At 34.3% G+C, this 21,162-nt stretch overlaps 1 protein-coding gene across 1 annotated transcript in view; it reads left to right on the top strand.

Moving 5' to 3' along the window:
- The window catches only part of LOC111052867 (DNA damage-binding protein 1), a 94,739-nt gene that overhangs the window by 40,477 nt on the left and 33,100 nt on the right, over nt 1–21,162 (top strand). Inside the window, 6 exon segments of the mRNA XM_039426549.1 lie at nt 1,338–1,499; nt 2,458–2,583; nt 6,436–6,599; nt 10,037–10,167; nt 12,732–12,916; nt 19,048–19,171. Of these exon segments, the coding sequence (XP_039282483.1) occupies nt 1,338–1,499; nt 2,458–2,583; nt 6,436–6,599; nt 10,037–10,167; nt 12,732–12,916; nt 19,048–19,171 (892 nt within the window).

Raw genomic sequence — 21,162 nt, 5'->3', positions numbered from 1 at the left:
CTTTTTTCGTTATATTTTAGTGTCAGGAAACCACTCATAAAGTTTGTCAGTCTATTTTTGAAATACAATAGAATAACTGGAGACCGCTGTGAACATTACTTATCTGTTTTGTTCGTCAATCTGTAACATTATGTAAATTAACATATCTAATTACACCCACATTGTGTCTTTGTGGAGAATATTCACAATATTTTAAAAGTAACTGCATATGTATTTTATTTGTGAAAAAAGATCTATTTGAATCAATGAATTACCATAGTTTGTAAATATCTCTCAAATAGCATTATTGATTAATTGATAAAAGCAATATTAATATTCATCTGAAGTTTTAGGGTACAAACACACTGAAAGCGGAGCTTGGCGTGGTGTTAAGGAGCATCGTGAACAATATCATGTTAAGTAATGAGCTAAAACATACTGGAAGCGTCTACAAGCAGAGCGTCAAAGTGCGAGTGCCCTACTAATGTACATACTAGTGGTCTACTCTTGTACATAATAATGCACTTGTTCTACTACACTTTCCCACCATCTAGTACACTAGTATATTTAATGTTTGCCCTACTTCCCCTGTAATCCTATTATATTAAGCGAGCAATTTCTGTATTCATATATCTGGTTATTTTCATATCTGGTTATGTTTAACGGATCTCGAAAACGGCTCTAACGATTTTCACGAAATTTGGAACATAGTAGGTTTATGATGTAGAGATTCGATTGCTCTAGGACTCATCCTTTGGAAAACTCGCAGATCGACATTAAAAGGATAATTCATCCTTGACTGAAACAGCTGTGGATAGTAAAAAAGTGAGTATGTGAAAAATCAAAATATCGCATCCCCGAAATTCATAAGATGACGTATAGCTAGCTGTGAAATATTAACACGATCATTTTAGATAATTGTGTTCTGTTTATCAATAAATAAAAATAACGAGCGAAGCTTGTGTATTATTTGATTATTCAAAAGATAAAACTCAAAAGTAAGGCTATTTTAATCAATTTCATTCATATTTCTGTGAAATTTAAAAAAAAATCATCAATTCTCTCACCATCTAGTAAATGTTGTGGGGGAAATTTGGTTCATATTTTCTCCCCGTGCTGAACACACTGAGTCTCAGCTAATATCCAATTCTTTAAGTTATTATTCTCACAAAGTAATGTCCGTGCAAACTAGACAACGCCATTTTCTAGGCCCTTGCCGCTCAGACGCTTCCTGTGTGCATTATGAACGCTCTGACCACGCCCACGCCACGCCACGCTCCGCTTTCAGTGTGGTTGTACCCTTATATATACTGGTATATTGTTTGAAATTAATTTGTCATGGTCTATTTTTCTTTCAGAGTTCTGACTCTAAATGGCGAAGAGGTGGAAGAGACTGAAATTGCTGGCTTTCTTTCTGATCAGCAGACGTTCTACTGTAGCAATGTGGGCCAAAATGAAATTATCCAAGTGACCTCGATTCTGGCGAGACTGATATCTCTCAAATCTAAACAGTTGATAAGGTACGCAATATTTGTAATTTAACAAATCTGGTGTGGTACACTCACACAACTTTCCTTGCTCATATTTGAAACTACGATCAGACTTCTGTATATATGTATATATAATTGTTTTCAGAGTACTTTTTCCTTTGTGTAAATTGTGAAATTCAATGATTTTTTTAGTCGTCATTTTTTTAAAGTCGTCAAAACAGCTGTTTTACAGATGAAATATCTCGACTATGTGTTCTTTTTATGAACTGCGCTACCTACCTACCTCATGCACTAGAAGGAGGTTACTAAGTCTATTTCTCAAGGATGGGGTGGACCCCCCATCAGTTTCCCAGAAAGGAGACTCATGCCAGTTGATAGCGCTGATAAATAACTATACAGGGTATGAATTTGAAAAAATCGGTCAAGTTATTTTTGAGAAAATCATGGTTTTTTAGTAATTATCCACCATTTTTCTCAAGAATATTACGGAGCTCCTGCAATTTTCCCAGAAATGAGACTCATGTCAGTTGTAGGGCTTATAAATGGCTATCCATGGTATAAATTTGAAGAAAATCGTTAGAGCCGTTTTCGAGAAAACCGTGAAAAACATGGTTTTTTAGTAATAATTAACCGCCATTCTGAATTCAATTTCATTGAATTTATTATTGTCGGATCCTCATGGTATAAGGACCTTAAGTTTAAAATTTTAAGTCAATCGGTTGATTAGGAATGAAGTTATCGTGTTCACAGACATACACACATACACACACACACCCCCAAAAATCATGTTTTTGAACTCGGGGGACCTTGAAACGTATAGAAAACTTGAAATTAGGGTACCTTAATTTTTTTGGAAAGCAATACTTTCCTTACCCATGGTAATAGGGCAAGGAAAGTAAAAATCTTAATATTATTTATTCACACTGTGTACAATGTTTCTTCAAATTAATTGTGCATTTTTAAATGATTAATTACTGATGTGTTGCAGTGAGTGGAAGCCTCCTTCAGGCAAGACAATCAGTGTGGTGGCCTGTAATAATACTCAGGTGCTTTGTGCGGCCGGCTGCGAGCTCTACTATCTAGAAATAGCCAACGAAGAACTCGTTCAGAAAGGGTAAGTTATCAGTTCTCGCTAGAAATATCCACTATAAATTGATATCCAATTTTAAATTTCATTAAATTCAGGTAATTCGCCGTTGCATCATTCACAATTATTAAGCCCTCTGTACTGTGGTTGGTTGTTTCTTTTCTAATACCGATAGTTTTTATAGTTTTCTCTGAATAAATTATTTATATTCACTAGAAACGTGTGTTTTGTTTATGAAGAGATATCACTGAATCTCACCTAACACTGTGTTCGAAGACAGATAATGGCCCATATGAATAAAGTTGAGCATTTGCTCATACTTCTAAAATATGGAGCATTTGTTTCATTTTCTTATGCTCATCAAAAAAATAGTTTGAGCATTTGCTCAAAAGTAAAAGCTTTTGCTCAAAATTGTATGAATAAACTAGAGCATTTGCTCAACTTTTAAAGCAAATGCTTAAAAAAAGGTGAGTCTAGTCTAGAGCAGCTTATCACCTTTTGCTCATAGTAAAATGGCTCAACTAATTCGTATGAGGAAGAGGAAACTATACCAGATACTATCACAACCAATAGTGTAGAACTATAGAACTCTTTTTAGATTCAACCATGATATATATCACCATTATTCCTACAAAAGAATAAATACAAAAGCTACCTGTTATAAAGATAGCCATCACAAAATAGAAAATAGGCATTTAAGAATATGAGAATGTAGACGATTATAAGAAGGCTATTAATATTATAAGAATATGCTGAAGATTATTATAGAGATAACATTTTTTCACGCTATTATTTAAAAATTCTAAACTCAACTAACCTCAAACTATATTCATAAAAAATACAAAACAGAGCAGACGACACAAACACAAGCGGTGCCCCCTGATTGCATATTTAGCCTTTCCGTGAGCTATAAATACAAATTAAGGCTACAAAAGCGAATCAGCTGATGAAAAATCTTTAAAATACGTGAGCATTTGCTCCAGAGTTCAGGAGCATAAGGTAAGAGTATAAGGTGAAGCTTATTCATATAAAAATGAGCAAATGCTTTTGCTTCTACCTTTTGCTCATGAGCAAAACCTTATGCTCAATGCATTTGCTCTGGTTTTATTCATATGGGCCAATCTTTTTGTAAACTTGAACAAGATACTGCGATTCATAATATTATTATCATAAATACTAGTAGTTCTGTGAACAGTGGACCTCACGCAGTATTCTCATCCACAAGTACCTGATTGAAACTATAGACCTTATGGAAATACAGCAATAGACTGGCTTCTCCACACATATGTGTAATCACTTGTCAGCTGATTTACGATGAATAATTCTATAGTCTGATTTTTACTCTAATATTGGCGTATGAAGGAGGCTTCTTTTTCCTTTAATATTATCCTTGAAATGCAAAATTTCCAAAAACCTTGTATATACGTCGACGCGCAATTAAAAAAGGAAGATACCTGTCAAATTTCATGAAAATCTATTACCGCGTTTCGCTGTGAATGCGCAACATATAAACATTTAAACATTAAGAGAAATGCCAAACCGTCGACTTGAATCTTAGACCTCACTTCGCTCGGTCAATTAGTAATGTTCCAAACAAAATTCTGCCACTGCTTTGGATAGCCTTATTCATTATTCTAGTAGAAACATACTTTCATTATTCTAGTATTCATACTTTGAAATTTTGAAGTTGAGTTGTTGAAGGTACCTTTAATCGCCCAATGCATTGAATGAAATTATTTTTAGATGTTTTCAAGTCATGATACTTGTGTAATCATATAATGTAATTAATATTTCTGAAATTATATCATAATAATTCTCTAATTTATTGATTATTGGGCTACTCGAATGAAACGGTTTACTAGGTGATTGAACCTATGGGACTTGATGAATGATAACAAATCATTTTATGAAAAAGTTTGCTTGCTTCTAGTACTTCTAATTCATATTTACTTTATCCAACCTTTATTTTTAGACTAGAAAAATAAAAATACTAAAGATTCAACCAAGAAATGAAGAAGCAGTCCTATTCAATCCAAATTATATTAATTGAAGATGATAGTTTCTTAATCCATTCCGAACTGCGATGTATTAAGACACTATTTTGAACAACGTCATGCAGTCAACATGCGTCCAAAATTAATTGACTGCATGTCGTTGTTCAAAACACCAAAATAGTGTGTTATACAGGGACCGGCATATTAATCTGACGATTTTGTAGTAATTGTTATGTTTGAAAACCACTGTCATTGAAAAGGCGGGAATGTTGTATATCGACAGGTCTATTCTTGCCATTTCATGAGCCAGAATATCGTGGTCAAGTGAACATCATGCGATTGTGATTGAAGCTTATTCTAAAAATAATGACTCGGTTATTTTAACACAGCGTTTATGTCGCAGACATTTCAATAATTTAAATCGACACGTGCCTGCTCCCAGTAGGAATACGATCTTGTTGTGGGTAAAGAACTACAGGAACACGTTGTTCGCTTTAAAAACGAAACCAACAGGACGAAAACGAACCGTGAGAACGCCTGAGTAGCTGTTACACGATCTCCACGACGTTCAGCAGCGAAACATGCTGTTGCGCTAGCCATGACTAATCGAAGAGTACGACGAATTCTTCATTCCGACCTAAAATTCCATCCGTATAAGACAATGTTAGTGCAACAACTTGATGCAAATTATTGGGCACATTGCAAAGCCGCTTGTGAGATCATTCTCGAAAATGTCCACCAGGATACCGTTATTCTTTCAAGTAACGAGAAACATTTTCATTTTTCGGGATTTGTGAATAAACAAAATTACTGTTATTGGTCAGACAATAATCCACAGAACTAAAGGAAGTCATTCAACGAGAAATTGAAGCAATTCCACAAGTGATGATTGAGCGAGCAATGGCAAATTTTAGAATTAGGTTAAGTGAGTGTGTGAAAAGTAACAAATCATTTGGATGACATAATCTACTAATAAAAAACTTGAGTAACTGTGAGTAATCTATTTAATTCACTATAAATTGCACAATTTGATCTTTAATCTGATATATTATTGACCGAGCGAAGTGAGGTCTAAGATTCAAGTGGACGGTTTTGCATTTCTCTTAATGTTTATATATTTATATGTTGCGCATTTACGGCGAAACGCGGTAATAGATTTTCATTAAATTTGACAGGTATGTTCCTTTTTAAATTGCGCGTCGACTTATATACAAGGTTTTTGGAAATTTTGCATTTCAAGGATAATATAAAAGGAAAAAGGAGCCTCCTTCATACGTCAATATTAGAGTGAAAATCAGACTATAGAATTATTCATCATAAATCAGCTGTCGAGTTGACTATAAATTGCATGCCATGACGCATGCAATTCAATATCTCAATGTAACTTGGTAAAAAATTAGGACTATAGATTGCATGCCTCATTGAATGCAATTTTTATGCACTATTAAATAGGATGCAAAGAACTTTTAACAGCTCGTCTGGGCGCCTAGATGTCTTCTGGTTTTCTCGCGCTAAATTCCAGAAAGCGTTATATGATAATTAAATCTTGTGTAAGCATGATCAGATCAAATAAATAGTTAGTGTATCAGTGTGAATGTGCTTATGGTTTGGGACGTCGTTATAACTGCGCGAGGTCTACTGTTCACAGAACTACTAGTATGATTTAATTGTACGAAGCACACTTTAGTTATTATCCCTCAAAAATCGTCAGGTTTTTATGCCGGGCCCTGTTTTTACTGCTAAGAAAAATCAACAATTGCACAATGAACTCAAGTTGCAAAAGTAAGCAAACTTTCCAAGTAACTTATTCAAATTCTATGTTTTAGATTAATATTTTTAAAACTATTTTTTTTTTAATTTACATTGATTTTGTCCCTGGATTCAGATTTGCCAACCTGGAGTATGAAGTTGCCTGCCTGGACATATCACCTCTGTCAGATGACCAAGAGAAAGTGGAGTTTGCTGCCATTGGTTTATGGACTGACATCTCAGCTAGAATTCTAAGACTGCCCACTCTTGAAGAAGTCAACCGAGAGTTTTTCGGAGGAGGTAATGCTGATTTATTTTCTTTTTAATCCAAGTGATGTATAGTAAGCTTTAATAGAATCAATAATGATCACGAGTTGCCAATTGTCTATATTTGACCGAACGAAGTGAGGTCTTAAGGTGCGTACAGACTGTCGCTCTGCTCCGCAACCGAACGTCACTCCAGCAGAGCGATTGATGATCGACCGGGGAGCAACAGTGGTTCGACCGGGGAACGCGAGAAGATCTAACATCTTCCGTAACGTTCATGATGGGTGCGTGGGAGGAGCGACTGTGATTCGATGGTGGTGCGAGGGCGGTACGAGGGAGGAGCGTGCTCGGTGCGGGTTGGAAGCGCGAATATGTGTACGCAGCTTATGATTCAAGTCGACGGTTTGGCATTTCTCTTAATGTTTAAATGTTTATATGTTGCGCATTTACGGCGAAACGCGGTAATGGATTTTCATGAAATTTGACAGGTATGTTCCTTTTTTAATTGCGCGTCGACGTATATACAAGGTTTTTGGAAATTTTGCATTTCAAGGATAATATAAAAGGAAAAAGGAGCCTCCTTCATACGCCAATATTAGAGTAAAAATCAGACTATAGGTTTTTTTGGAAATTTTGCATTTCAAGGATAATATAAAAGGAAAAAGAAGCCTCCTTCATACGCCAATATTAGAGTAAAAATCAGACTTTAGGTTTTTTTGGAAATTTTGCATTTCAAGGATAATATAAAAGGAAAAAGGAGCCTCCTTCATACGCCAATATTAGAGTAAAAATCAGACTATAGAATTATTCATCATAAATCAGCTGACAAGTGATTACACAGATGTGTGGAGAAGCCAGTCTATTGCTGTATTTCCATAAGGTCTATAGTTTCAATCAGGTACTTGTGGATGAGAATACTGCGTGAGGTCTACTGTTCACAGAACTACTAGTATAATAAAGGAAAGAATCGGCTTATACATGTACGGGATAGTAAATACACGACGACGCATCATCACGTCTCAACTAATCAACTGATCAACTTGAAATTTAGCATATAGATTCTTAATTCACCGAGGATGGTTATATGCCTATTTTAAATTCTTCAAGATTTTAGAAGGTCAAGTTTTCAGTTTGTCAAGTTTTTAATTAGACCCTTGCGGAGCACGGGTTACCTGCTAGTACTACATAACTTATATATTCACAATTGATTTACAATAAGAAATTAGTAGAGTAGAGTCGTGCCGTAGGCTATCAACTTTGAGAAGTATTGTTATTCATTAAAAAGTATTAATTTATTAAAAAGTGTTAACTTAATAAAGTGTTAATAAGTGTTCAAGTGTTAATTTATTAAAAAGTATCGACAGTTTAACCCTAAAGAGACACACTGGGGTGTTTCACATCCCAGGGATTTTTTTTCTGTTCTGCAGTTGACAATATCAAACAGATGGGAATTTTTGCCCAGTCTAAATTAGGTTTGTAGTATTGTCAACTACTCTCCACAACTTCCAGTCAGTAATAGCATTCTACAAGGTCACTAGCTCATCTCGTTCTTCGTTTGGGGTGTCTAACACCCCAGAGTTTCTTTTACGTTGAACTTTTATCAAACACTTTTATTATACAAAGATTTACTTATATTGTCACTACGAATGTAATATGGGATGATGGATCAGATTGGAATAAATGCTATGATTCTCTACAACTTGAGATTCGAAACAATAAAATGAAGAGACGTGAGTTTTTGATGAAGTTGTTGTCATTGGCAATGATCATTCGTTCAAACCGGATTAGGAGCTCCAACACTTAGGCGGAACATACGTACTTCTAAAATTAGTATAAATATTTACATTTACATTTATTACATTCCTTAATCACAACATCAAATTAATGATTGGGAGAGAATCAACAGGATAAACCCAAAACTGTTCCTCTCCCTAATTTTGATAAAAATAGTCCAAATGAGGTTATGAAAACACTTTTATAAAGATCACAAAAATTTACAGTCCAAATAAGCATTATACTAAAAATTTTGTATCTCGGTTGATCAGAAAGATGAGACAAATTATTATTACACTTGAAAATGCATTAATAAATTGAAAAATATTAAAAAACTTGATAAATTTGAAGCCAGAAAAATCACAAAAACATTGTTTATTAATATAAATAATAGCTATATTGATAAGCAGTGCTTTACTTTCGATTTCTGTATTCACTTGGAACAAAAATGATAAGAAATGATGAAGTATGTGCTAAGTACTTGTTTTCTTCATATTTTCCAAAGAAAAATGCAAAATTAAATTGGGGTGTTCAACACCCCAGTGTGTCTACTGTTTAAGCATAAAGTAAGTGTGTCTCTGTAGGGTTAAGGTTAGTTTTGTTCATTAGATAACACACTTTACCTACTATTCTCAATATTGTAGTGAAAACAGTTACTCGACCAAGTAAGTAGAGTAGAGTTAGCTCGGTAGAGTTAGTATGCCAGTTACTCGACCACTAACTCCAGGCTACTAGTGAAAACTAGGCTTTAAGGTCGCTTCACACCTAGCGTAGCGTAGCTAGAAATACTTCTTTGAAAGATGTAGTCGTCCTATCTCCCAATGTTGAATCGACGCTACGCTGGTGTGAAATGAACAGATTGATTAACATCAGAAGATTCGTCGGCTAAGGCTTCCGAAGACGTATTTCTAGCTATGCTAGGTGTGAAGTGACCTTGAGATTATCTTCGTATACAAATACAGGGTGTCCCAGATAAGGTGTAAACCCCGGCTACCATAGATTCTACATGCAATTTGCAACAAAAAATGTTCAGTAAAATTTTCTCCTATCGACCTTCGTTTTCGAGATATATCGATTTTTCGATATTTTTAAGTAGACGTACTTCCAGTCATTAAATCGACAATATCTCAAGAATTCACACTCAAACAAGATAAGTCTCGTTTTTAATTAAAAAATCGAATTTAAACTGAAATTCTGATTCGTGGATTTGAGCTAGACACCTGTATTTGGTCTCATTCGAAAGATAATAAAAAAAGGAAGTTTTTGCGCTATTAAAATTATTTCCTACCCTGGAAAAAAAATCGTGAAAAATGTGTCTGAAGTTTTCAAAAAAACTTCAAAAATCACTCCTTTTCAACTTTGACCGCTAAAAAATACTACTCAATAATCGACTTTGGCATGTTTTATACCTCAAATCAATGTGAAATTTTGTCCTCTTTTCAACGATGTCCTTAAAATTCACTTAAGACCAATGGTTCTTGAGATATTGACGATTTAATGACTGGAAGTACGTCTACTTGGAAAATATCGAAAAATCGATATATCTCGAAAACGAAGGTCGATAGGAGAAAATTTTACTGAACATTTTTTGTTGCAAATTGCATGTAGAATCTATGGTAGCCGGGGTTTACACCTTATCTGGGACACTCTGTATATGTAATGCACATTTAATATTAAAAAATGTATGAATTTTACAGAGATAATTCCCCGATCAATTTTGATGGCTGCTTTTGATGGAAAATGCTACCTGTTATGTGCATTGGGTGATGGCAGTATGTTCTATTTCTGTCTCAACAAAACCACTGGACAATTGACTGATAAAAAGAAGGTTAGTAGGCCTACTCATACTACAATCCTATACTATTAAACGAGCAATTTCTGTTTATTTGTTTAGATGTTTGGATGTTTAGTTGTTTATTGACCGAAACGAAGCTGAGGTCTTAGTTTCGACTCGATCGGCTTTTGTCTGTTTGTTTGTACCGCAGTTACAGTCGCAGTTATTGTCCGATTTGGATTAATTTGGTATACAAGTACTTGAAAACATGTCGCGTCGACTTATATATATTTAAAGTTTTTCGAAATTTTGAATTTTAAGGATAATACGAAAGAAAAAGGAGTCTTCTTCGAACGCCAATATTACCGTAAAAATCAGACTATGTAATTAATTATTCATCATAAATCAGCTGTCGTGTGGATTATTAATTGCATGCGCGCAATGACGCATGCAATTCAATAACTAAAAGTAACATAGTATTCTCTTTTGACATTTCTCTGCTTTTAACTAGGGCTGACCTGTTGCCAGTATGTCTAGAAGGAGATTATCTTTTGATGCCATTTTAATAACCATTAGTCGTTTTCACACCGATATCTCGCCGACACGACAGGACAGGACAGAATTTACTCTGATGGGCAGTATGGACAGAGGAGGCTGTGGTTTATAACTGCGCAAGGTCTACTGTTCACAGAACTACTAGTATGTTTGTATTTCACCGGATCTCGAAAACGGCTCTAACGATTCTCACAAAATTCAGAACATAGTAGGTTTATAATATAAAAATTCGATTGCACTAGATCTCATCCTTGGGAAAACTCGGTGAAGGACATTAAAAGGATAATTATTATTCATCCTTGGAAAAACAGCTGATAATCATTATATCGTCGTCTGTTGATGATGGAAGTGAGTGAGCGAGTTCATGTGTGTGGGACTGTGTAAAAATTATGACTCAGCTGTTAACGAACTTTTGTAATAATTTAATCAGGTACTTAGTGCCGGTTGCAAAAAAGCCGGATTATTTTCAATCCTGATTAATTCCAGTAGATCCATCTTTTTGAATGGTCTTCTCTGATTTGGTTCACGTGAAATTAATCAGGATTAAAATTTAACCGGCTTTTGTGCAACCGGGCCTTTGTGAGGGAAAATTTTGCATTTCTCTGGGAATTAATCCCAATTTACTGTGATTAGATAGAACATTTTTGTATGAACTATGAATGTTATTATAATTTCTTCTTTCGTGATAAATGTTTTATGCTCGGTCCCCGATATTATCTTATACAGAGTGATTTATATGTATGGGAACCCTTCAATAAATTGGAGACTGTTTTAGATATAATACTGTAACTTTCAGGATAAGCTATTGATCGAATACTCTACCTTTTGACGTACAACTGAATTTCAACCCCTCATAAGGGGGTGTTTTAGGGATTGTAACTCGAATATTTTGAATGTAAACACCTATTATGTGGTACACCAATTGGAATGCATTTTTGAAGCAAGAAAGATGGCATCGATAACAATGTTCTATGACATTTGTAGGTATCCAAAATTGCGGCTGATTGAAGTTTTAGTTTTTAAGATAATGAGGGTTTGTAACTCAAATATAGGCAATACTTTCCTTACCTATGGTAAAAGGAAAGTAAAAAGTGAGTAATAAAAAGAATGTAGCACTTATGCTGCAAAATCTTGTTTAGTTTTATCTTGAAACATTGGCCTATATGAATAAAACCAGAGCAAATGTTCATGAGCAAGAGCATGGAGCATAAGGTTGAGCAAAAGGTAGAAGCAAAAGCATTTGCTCATTTTTATATGAATAAGCTTTACCTTATACTCTTACCTTATGCTCCTTGCACTCTGGAGCAAATGCTCTCGTATTTTAAAGATTTTTCATCAGCTGATTCGCTTTTGTAGCCTTACTTTGTTTTTATAGCTCACGGAAACGCTAAATATGCAAGTAGGGTGCACTGCTTGTGTTGTGTCGACTGCTCTGTTTTCTATTTATGAATAGTTTTAGGTTAGTTGAGTTTAGTATTTTTAAATAATAGCGTGAAAAAATGTCATCTCTATAATAATCTTCAGCATATTCTTATAATATCAATAGCCTTCTTATAATCATCTACACTCTCATCTTCTTAAATGCCTATTTCCTATTTTGTGATGGCTATCTTTATAGGTATATTTTGTATTTATTCTTTTGTAGGGATAATGGTGATATATATCATGGTTGAATCTAAAAAGAGTTTTATAGTTCTCAACTATTGGTTGTGATCGTATCTGGTATAGTTTCTTCTTCCTCATACGAATTAGTTGAGCCATTTTACTATGAACAAAAGGTGATAAGCTGCTCTAGACTAGACTTACCTTTTTTGAAGCATTTGCTTCAAAAGTTGAGCAAATGCTCTAGTTTATTCATACAGTTTTGAGTATAAGCTTTTACTCTTGAGCAAATGCTCAAACTATTTTTTTGATGAGCATGAGCAAAAGGTTTTGCTCACGTTTATCCATAGAAAATGAAGCAAATGCTCCATATTTTAGAAGTAATAAGCAAATGCTCAACTTTATTCATATGGCCCATTGAATTACTCAATATTTAATGTGTTGTAATATTATGTTTAAAGGTAACGATTGGAACACAACCGACTGTTTTGAAGACGTTCAAAACGCATTATACAATGAATGTGTTCGCCTGCTCAGACCAGCCCACTGTTATATACTCTTCAAATCAAAAACTTCTGTTTTCCAATGTAAACCTGAAGGAAGTCAACAATATGTGCTCGTTGAATGCTGAGGCTTACCCAGACAGGTGAGAAACTATTCAAGTTATTGGAAAAGTTAGTAAAATTATTCAATCATTAACTTCATTACTAAAGCTTATTTTTTTTATTTATTCTTAAGGCTTTTATCGGCAGAGAGATCCTTTCGGATGTTCTGCCTCGCCGTATTACCCAATGTCATTTCCTATCAACACTCAAGTTCATAGGTTATATATTCATGTTTTCTCACTTAAAATTTGAACTTCCACTTCATGAGTTTTTATTTTATAAAGTTTGAAATTCAGAAAACTTATTTTTAAACACAAATACACATTTAAATTTTTTCCATGCTAAAGCTGTTATTGTAAAGCAATGAATTGCAATAGCAACCCTCTTGAAAGCTATTTCATTATAAATTATACACAGTAGTTTTAAGTAGATGTAAAAGATTAAATCATTTATCGCATTTGGTATAGTCGGTGGATGGATCCAAAGATTGTTGGATTCAATTAAAAACTAAGTTTGCATTAAAATTTTGGTTATAAACTTAGCAATTTTGCTTGAATCTGTTTTTTTTTTTTAATTTAAGCATTATGAAATTTTTGTGACGATTTCCTATACTCTTTCAAGAGTCTCCAGAAAGAAAATTATATTAGAAATAGTTATTTGTGCAACTAGTGCGCAAAGTGACAGTTTGCTGCACCGAAAGAAACGTTTACGCACGAGCCGTAGGCGAGTGCGGAATGATGGTTTCTTGAGTGCAGCAAACGAACTTTGCGCACGTATTTCACATAAAATTTTTCCTTTTTTTCTACAGTTACCATTGAATATGAAAAGTGGGTAATTATGGGTAAAATTCCCTGAAATCCATCAAATGTTTTCTGTGTAATTTTATTATTAATGAAAACCTTAATTTATTTAAAATTGAATAATAATAATTAATAATAATAATTATAATAATAATAATTTTTATTTGTTCAATACAGTACAGTCATTATGAATCACAACTATACAATTGAACATTGTCATGTACAAAGAAAATCTCTTCAATATTTAACAAAAAAAAAATATTTAACATAATAAAAATATATATATAGCCTATATGATATTACACATAATTGTCACATAAAAATTCATTCACATTATAAAAACTTTTTTCAACAAGGAACTTATGAAGATCTTTTTGAAAGTCATGCTCTTAAAATCTATATTACCAGGCAACTTGTTTAGAAATTTTGTCTCTATGTAGCTAGTTTTTTTCTCAAAAAGAGTTAGCCTGTGAGGCTGAACGATAAAGTTGTTCCTGTTTCTTGTGAAGTGTGAATGTACCTGTGCATTGGTCGTTAAAACTGCCCATATTCTTAATCACATATAATAAAGTTTTAAAAATGAAAATACAAGGTACAGTGAGTATGCACAGCGTTTAAAATAATCTCGACAAGGATGATTGAACCCCAATCTCACTAAACACCTAATAGCCCGCTTTTGCAGAATGAATATCTTATTTATGTTCTGCAGAGACGTGTTACCCCAGAGCTCAATTCCATATGCATATGTGAATGATGAGTGCGAAATATAACGTTTTTCCTGTCTCAGGGGCACACACTTGACTATGTTTCGCAGAACAAATAAACTGCTACTGATTCTGTTCGCCAGTCTGTCAGTATGGGCATTCCATGAGAGATCCTTTCCACAATCTTCCCAACAGACTCGCCTCTGTCACATTCTCCACAATAGAGTCACCAATGCTAATTACTGGTCAAATACATAATGTTTGAAACAAATTGAAGGCACTTACTTTTTTTAGGGTTCACTGACAATAATGATTTATTATAATATTGTACAACAGAATTTGTTTGTAGATTTGCTTCCACCTCCATTTCATTGAGGCTGTTGTTGTTGAACATTATTGTTGTATCATCAGCGTATAATGTGATACCACCTCTACTGGACTGACGATTGCAAATCATTTGATAAAGAATAAAAAGCAATGACCCCGAATGGATCCTCGCGGCACACCTCTTGTAAGACTCAGTCGCATTGATCAGCTACCTGGGATTGAGAGTCAATAGCAACAAATTGAAATCGATTTGTCAAATAGACTTGATTAACTACAACCGATTCCTCTAATTCCTACCTCTGAGATCCTACTGATAGTATATCAACGTCAACACTGTCAACGCTTTGGACAAATCCAAAAGTGTACCCAATAAAAAGTTGCCATTATCAACCTGATCAATAACACATTCAATAAGGTATAGCCGCAGTTATTGTTAATTTGCCTCTCACCAAACCATTTTGACAGGACGAGATTAGTCAAATCGCTCTAGATAATCCTTATTCTGTTATAAATTATTTTCTCAAACACTTTGGATAGAGCTGGCAAAATAAAATGGACCTATAGTTATTCACATCTGTTTGCACACCCTGCTTGAACATGGTTTAACCTTGGCATTTTTAGTAGATCTGGAATATTCCATTTTCTAAGGCATTATATTATGAAACTAGTGTTCAACTATTTCATTACTACATTCCTTAATTACATCCACCGGGATATTATCAAATCCAACGCTATTTTTTGATTTGAGACTTCTTATTATTTCGAGTATTTCTCTACTATAGAATAAATAGAATAGTTTATTCTCTGCATTTACTATTGTATCAATATGTTTCACAGTCGTCATACATAATAGACTTATAACATTTCAATTTCATGAGAATTTACAAATTTAAATGTAGATAACGTAATAAATACATTTATACATATTATGTGAATACCATCGTAAATAATCGCAAATAACATTTTAAGCACCTCTCTGATCAAAAAGTTCCACCACACTGTAAAAACACCTTTCTATTAGCCAGTTCTTCAATTTATTCTTAAACAAAACTTTGGATTCATTGTAAGATAATATAGGTGGGAGAGAGTTCAATATTTTTCTGCTCATGTGATCAGGACTACTTTGGAAAACGAAGTTCTATGTACATCCAGTCTTAGAGCATTCCTAGACCTCGTGTTGTAGCTATGAATGTCCGATCCTCTAGCCCAGGAAGTTCTATGTTTAAATCCATGTAGTGCAGCCTCGAGTATGTATAGACAGGGAAGAATGAGAATTCTGGCGCTTTGGACAGGGCCTACAAGGGTTTCTGGAGGTTTCCCAGTTACTACATGTTGGAAAGAAGAATAGGCTATTTCTACAATTTGATTTATTTATAGAGGGGGCGTCATTAATTCGTAGATTTGATTTTGGAACATTGATAGTGGGTGCCATTGATATGAAGAAATTATTAAATGTATCAGCTACCTGCTTAGAATCTGTTATAACTTTCCCATCTTCTTCTAGTTCTATATTGGCCGTAAAGGTTTTTTCCTACCTCTTAATTCATTTATGATCTTCCAGCTTGTTTTTGATTTATTTTAAGATTCAAAATTAATTACTTATATATTGCTTTTTGCTTGAACAAAACTTTATTATCATACATTTTTTGAATACGTTTTAATGGCTCCTCTTTGATACTTACACCATTATTAATATTGTGTTTAGCTAGTTTTAGAAGATTTCTTATTTGCACAATTTCATCCGTGATCCATTCACCTCTAAATTTCTTTTTCTTCTGAGTCTTTTTACGTTGACGTTTTAAAGGGCAGTTTATTTTCAAGTGATTGAGTAAAGTTTCATGGAACCGCGCATGGAAACTAATGTCCATGATTCATCACCGAGAGATTTTTTAAGTTTTATTACATTCCCTTGTGAGAAATTATGGATTGGAGTGTTAAATAGTATCTGATTAGTCTGGGATCTCTTGAAAATATGAGCGTATTGCGTATGAAAAACCTGTGCAGTATGATCTGATAACAGTGTGTGAAGAATATGTACAGCATAAGATTCTACTTCAATATTAGTAATAATATTGTCAATGGCTGTCCTACTTACTCCAGAAATTCTTGTGGGCTCTTTAATGGTATAATGCAAATCAAATTGGTTTAGAATATTAATCAAGTTCCTATGTTCAGAGAACTATTTAGTACATTTATATTATAATCGCCAGCAACAATAACTTTATCATGAGCATGACTACATATCCGATCAATAACATTTCAAGCCCTTTAAAAAATACACTAATGTCACCGCTTGGGATCTATACAAGCCACAATAGTCTAGGAATGTCCACCAATCTTAAACCAAAGCCACACATTTCAATATCTCGAATATTACATAAATCAGCAGTATTCACAATTGTAAACTTGCAATTAATGACATCTAAAAATTCAAGACTTGCATATATCGCTACACCTCCTTTCCTCATATTAACTCTGTTATAACTACATACTAAAAACATATCATTTATTGTCAGAGAACTAATTTCAAAGTCTTTCAAACCATGCTCAGACAAAATAAGAATATCAAGTTGTTCATCTTCCACTAGCGTGTCCAAAAGGTTCACCTTACTAATAATTCCATCAATATTCTGATGTATTATTTTCAAATTACATGAGTCTTTTAAATATTTTTTATCACTACTTTCAACTCTCGGTGAATCTTTCATTTCAGATATTTTATTTTTATGATATATAATTGAATTATATTAGTAATTCAATTTAAAATTTATCTGACTGCTTGAAGGGGGTTTATCTTATGTAAGCATTGAAATGACTATAATCAAGGCACATAATGGCTAGGCAACGCTGTTCTCCACTGCCATTATAACGTGGGCCTCACTATGAGTATTACCAACTTAATTTTGATTTTGCTGCACTGGTGCTCCATATAACCTACTAACTATTTTGCGTTGTCGTGCTGCAAATCTGGAGTACGCAAAGTACTCACTTTGCGCACTAGTGTGGAAAAATGATTCTTTGCGGCCGGCAATCAGCGCAGAAATGGTCACTTTTCAAGGTATCTGTAGGAAATAGTTATTTGTGCAACTAGTGCGCAAAGTGACAGTTTGCTGCACCGAAAGAAACGTTTAAGGCGAGGGCGGAATGGTTTCTTGAGTGCAGCAAACGAACTTTGCGCACGTATTTCACATTACAATTTTTTCCATGAAATTACTAAAGCTGTTATTGTAAAGCAATGAATTGCAATAGCAATCTTGAAATTTGAGCGATTTTATTATGTACAGTAGTTTTAAGTAGATGTAAAAGATTAAATCATTTATCGCATTGGTATAGTCGGTGGATGGATCCAAAGATTGTTGGATTGAATTAAAAACTAAGTTTGCATTAAAATTTTGATTATAAACTTAGCAATTTTGCTTGAATCTGTTTTTTTTTCAATTTAAGCAAACATTTTGAAATTTTTGTCATTTAATAGCTTGAAACTATTTACTTAGCAGTACTACAGTGAGTAAAAAAAATTGAATTCATGATTCAGCTCTCTTGACGATTTCCTATACTCTTTCAAGAGTCTCCAGAAAGAATATTATATTTTATTAGAAAAGAATATTATATTTTATTCAAGCAAATGTAATCGATGAATGGTCTTGAATATTATGATGAATCAATGATAAAAAATACCCAATGCCTAATAGCATAGCCACCTCTAATACAAGGCCCCGGCTACGATATTGCAACGTCGCAGCGTAGGCCTAGAATTTAATACATGATTCGTGAAGAAGATCAGCTGGTATATTTTAAAATCGTTTTCACCAATCATGTATTAGATTCTAGGCCTACACTGCAACGTTGCAATATCGTAGGCCGGGGCCTTGTATTCGAGGTGGCTATGCTAATAGTTATTGTTAATAACTAATAATATTGGTTATAGTGGATCTATTTTTTTGCTTTATGATGCTGAATATTTCTCCGTTTATCTATGAATCCAATGTTGTACGAATAAGGAAGGATAATTAATTCCCCACAGTAATCACATAAGTAGGCTAATTGATTCTATCTTGATCAGTAATAATAATTATTTATTAATTATAACTAATATAATAATTATTACTCGTGGAAATTCGTCAACTGTCTACCGTTTGTTCTTGCTTACTGTTCAGGCTAGTAGTACACCTATCGAGTGAAATTTGAGAGGTAAATTTGTTTTTAGTTGTTTTAAAATTTGTTTTTAATGCTAAAACACATCAATACCGTACATGATTTATCGATGAAGTCATGATAAGTTTTCAGTAATCAAGAAAAGTTTAAGAAATTAATAATTAATATTCATGAATTTGTCCACAGCTTGGCAATAGCATCAGATAGTGCTGTGACAATAGGGACCATGGATGAGATACAGAAGTTACATATCAGAACAGTTCCTCTCGGGGAAACACCTAGACGCATCGCGTATCAAGAATCTACACAGGTAAAGATTTTTAAATTCACAACCTTTAAATGTATTTGTATTATTGAGTTGCTCAATTGAGGAGTTTCAAGTTTTTTCCAGTTATCTAAGTGATGAAAACCCTCGAACGTTTGATAGAAAAATGTTGGAAATGAAATCTCAAAAGATTTTTTCCAATTTGATAAAATTATTTTCGCCACACTGCACAGAAAGCAGCTGTTTTCCAGTTCCTACGTAGATCTGAAAGACATTGTTTGCAGACGACTCTCGTCTGACGTCAGAACAGGTTCCTTTCCGGCTAAGGCCGGAAAGAGTTCCCTTTCCGGCCACTTTTTGAAAATTTTTGAAAATGTGTTTGGACAACTGTGCCATATGGTGCATTGTGTTCAGGAGGGTGAGATCGGAAATTTCCACCCCACTTTGAGTACCCTACGACGTCTGGTTCTTGAGATATGAGACATCAAAGTTCCCCCCCCCCTCATAAAACATTCTTATTCAATTTATTATTCTTATATAGCTGATGCCAGAAAGTTAGGCGGCTTCGTGGGTCACATGGTGTAACCTACTCACAGCTGATGCAATGCATCTATTTATTCTCTTTTGATTTAAAAATCATCACCTAAGCCAAGCTAGATGACAACTCTACTTGACAACATCAGCTGTTGGAACGCACAAGAGATCCACGAAACCGCCTAACTTTTTGGCGTCAGCTATACCTGTAGTGTGGCGAAAAATATTGTACGCGACTCTCTCAGAAAGGTGTTTACGGTATTCGGATAACATATTCCCGGGCTCTGCAAGCCTCGCCCGGGAAACTATCCTCATACCGTTAACACTAACTTTCTGTGCTTGTAGTATACTATATTATTAGAGTATTATAATAAAATATAATTATATTATATCGGAAAACATTAAGGGCTGGTTTCCGAGCTCGGGATTTAGCTAAATTATAGACTTTAACTGGCTTTAAACTCTGGAGTCAGAAAATTGGCTTTCCGAGTCAGAGCGTTAACGTAGTCGAGGACTCAAATAGACCCTGGAGTTTAGAGATCACTTTAGACACTGGAGTTTCTAACTTTGCTTTCTGAGTGAAGGGCTTATAAGTCTAAGACTAGAATTAGATTCTCGCCTCTTTCCGAGTCAAGGATTTATAAAAAAACATTGAGTCCAGAACTTGAAACAGCGCGATTTCAAACCCTTGACTGAGGTAGGTTTTAGACTTAAGTTCTTGACTTAAACTGAGCAAACACATCTCAATTATTGTTTTGGAGTAGATGAATAGCCAAATAAATGTTTTGGAATACGCAAATTATTTTGATTAGTACATAATTTATAGTTTGCAAGTCTATTTTAAATTAAATATTTTCAATTGCCAAAAATACTACCTGGGACAGAGCGGTCGTTCATTTGAAAAACGATTCAAAGAACACATAAACAACCCCGAATCAGCATTTGCCACCCACATCACACATCACACCTACACAGACATAGCCACAAATTTAAAAATGTTACACATAAAAAAGGGCCTGAACTAAACACCTTGGAACAATTTGAAATCTATAAACATATAAAAAGAGACCCCCACAACATCTTTAATGAACAAACAAACTTCAAATCCCACAGCCTCTTCAACCTCCCACTCCCATATCCTACAAATTCAAACATTCCCGCCAACCATTCAAAAATCCCCACAACCCACGCTGCTTACTAACCATGTATACCACAACGGAAGTGTCAACCAGTGTTGATGAAGGGCCTAGTGACCGAAAGCGCTCCACAACCTTTGCGTTTGAACAACCTCGTTAGGATCACTAACAATGAGAAGGTTAATGAATGTGTCTGATTCATTAGTATGATGAGTTGGATCGAGAGGTAAAATAGTCATGTTAAGGCATTGAAAAATTGTAGTCAGTTAAAGTGGTCAAAGTTACGATTCAAGTATGTGAATAGAAGCTAATAGCTTTTATTTGTAAATACATGACTGCTATGTCGTAATTTAGTTGTTCAAAAGT

The sequence above is a fragment of the Nilaparvata lugens genome, chromosome 4 (genome assembly GCF_014356525.2).
Source record: "Nilaparvata lugens isolate BPH chromosome 4, ASM1435652v1, whole genome shotgun sequence".
Taxonomy (NCBI): Eukaryota; Metazoa; Arthropoda; class Insecta; order Hemiptera; family Delphacidae; genus Nilaparvata; species Nilaparvata lugens.
The sequence above is the reverse complement of the archived record's forward strand: the minus strand, read 5'-3'. Positions and strand labels throughout refer to the sequence as shown.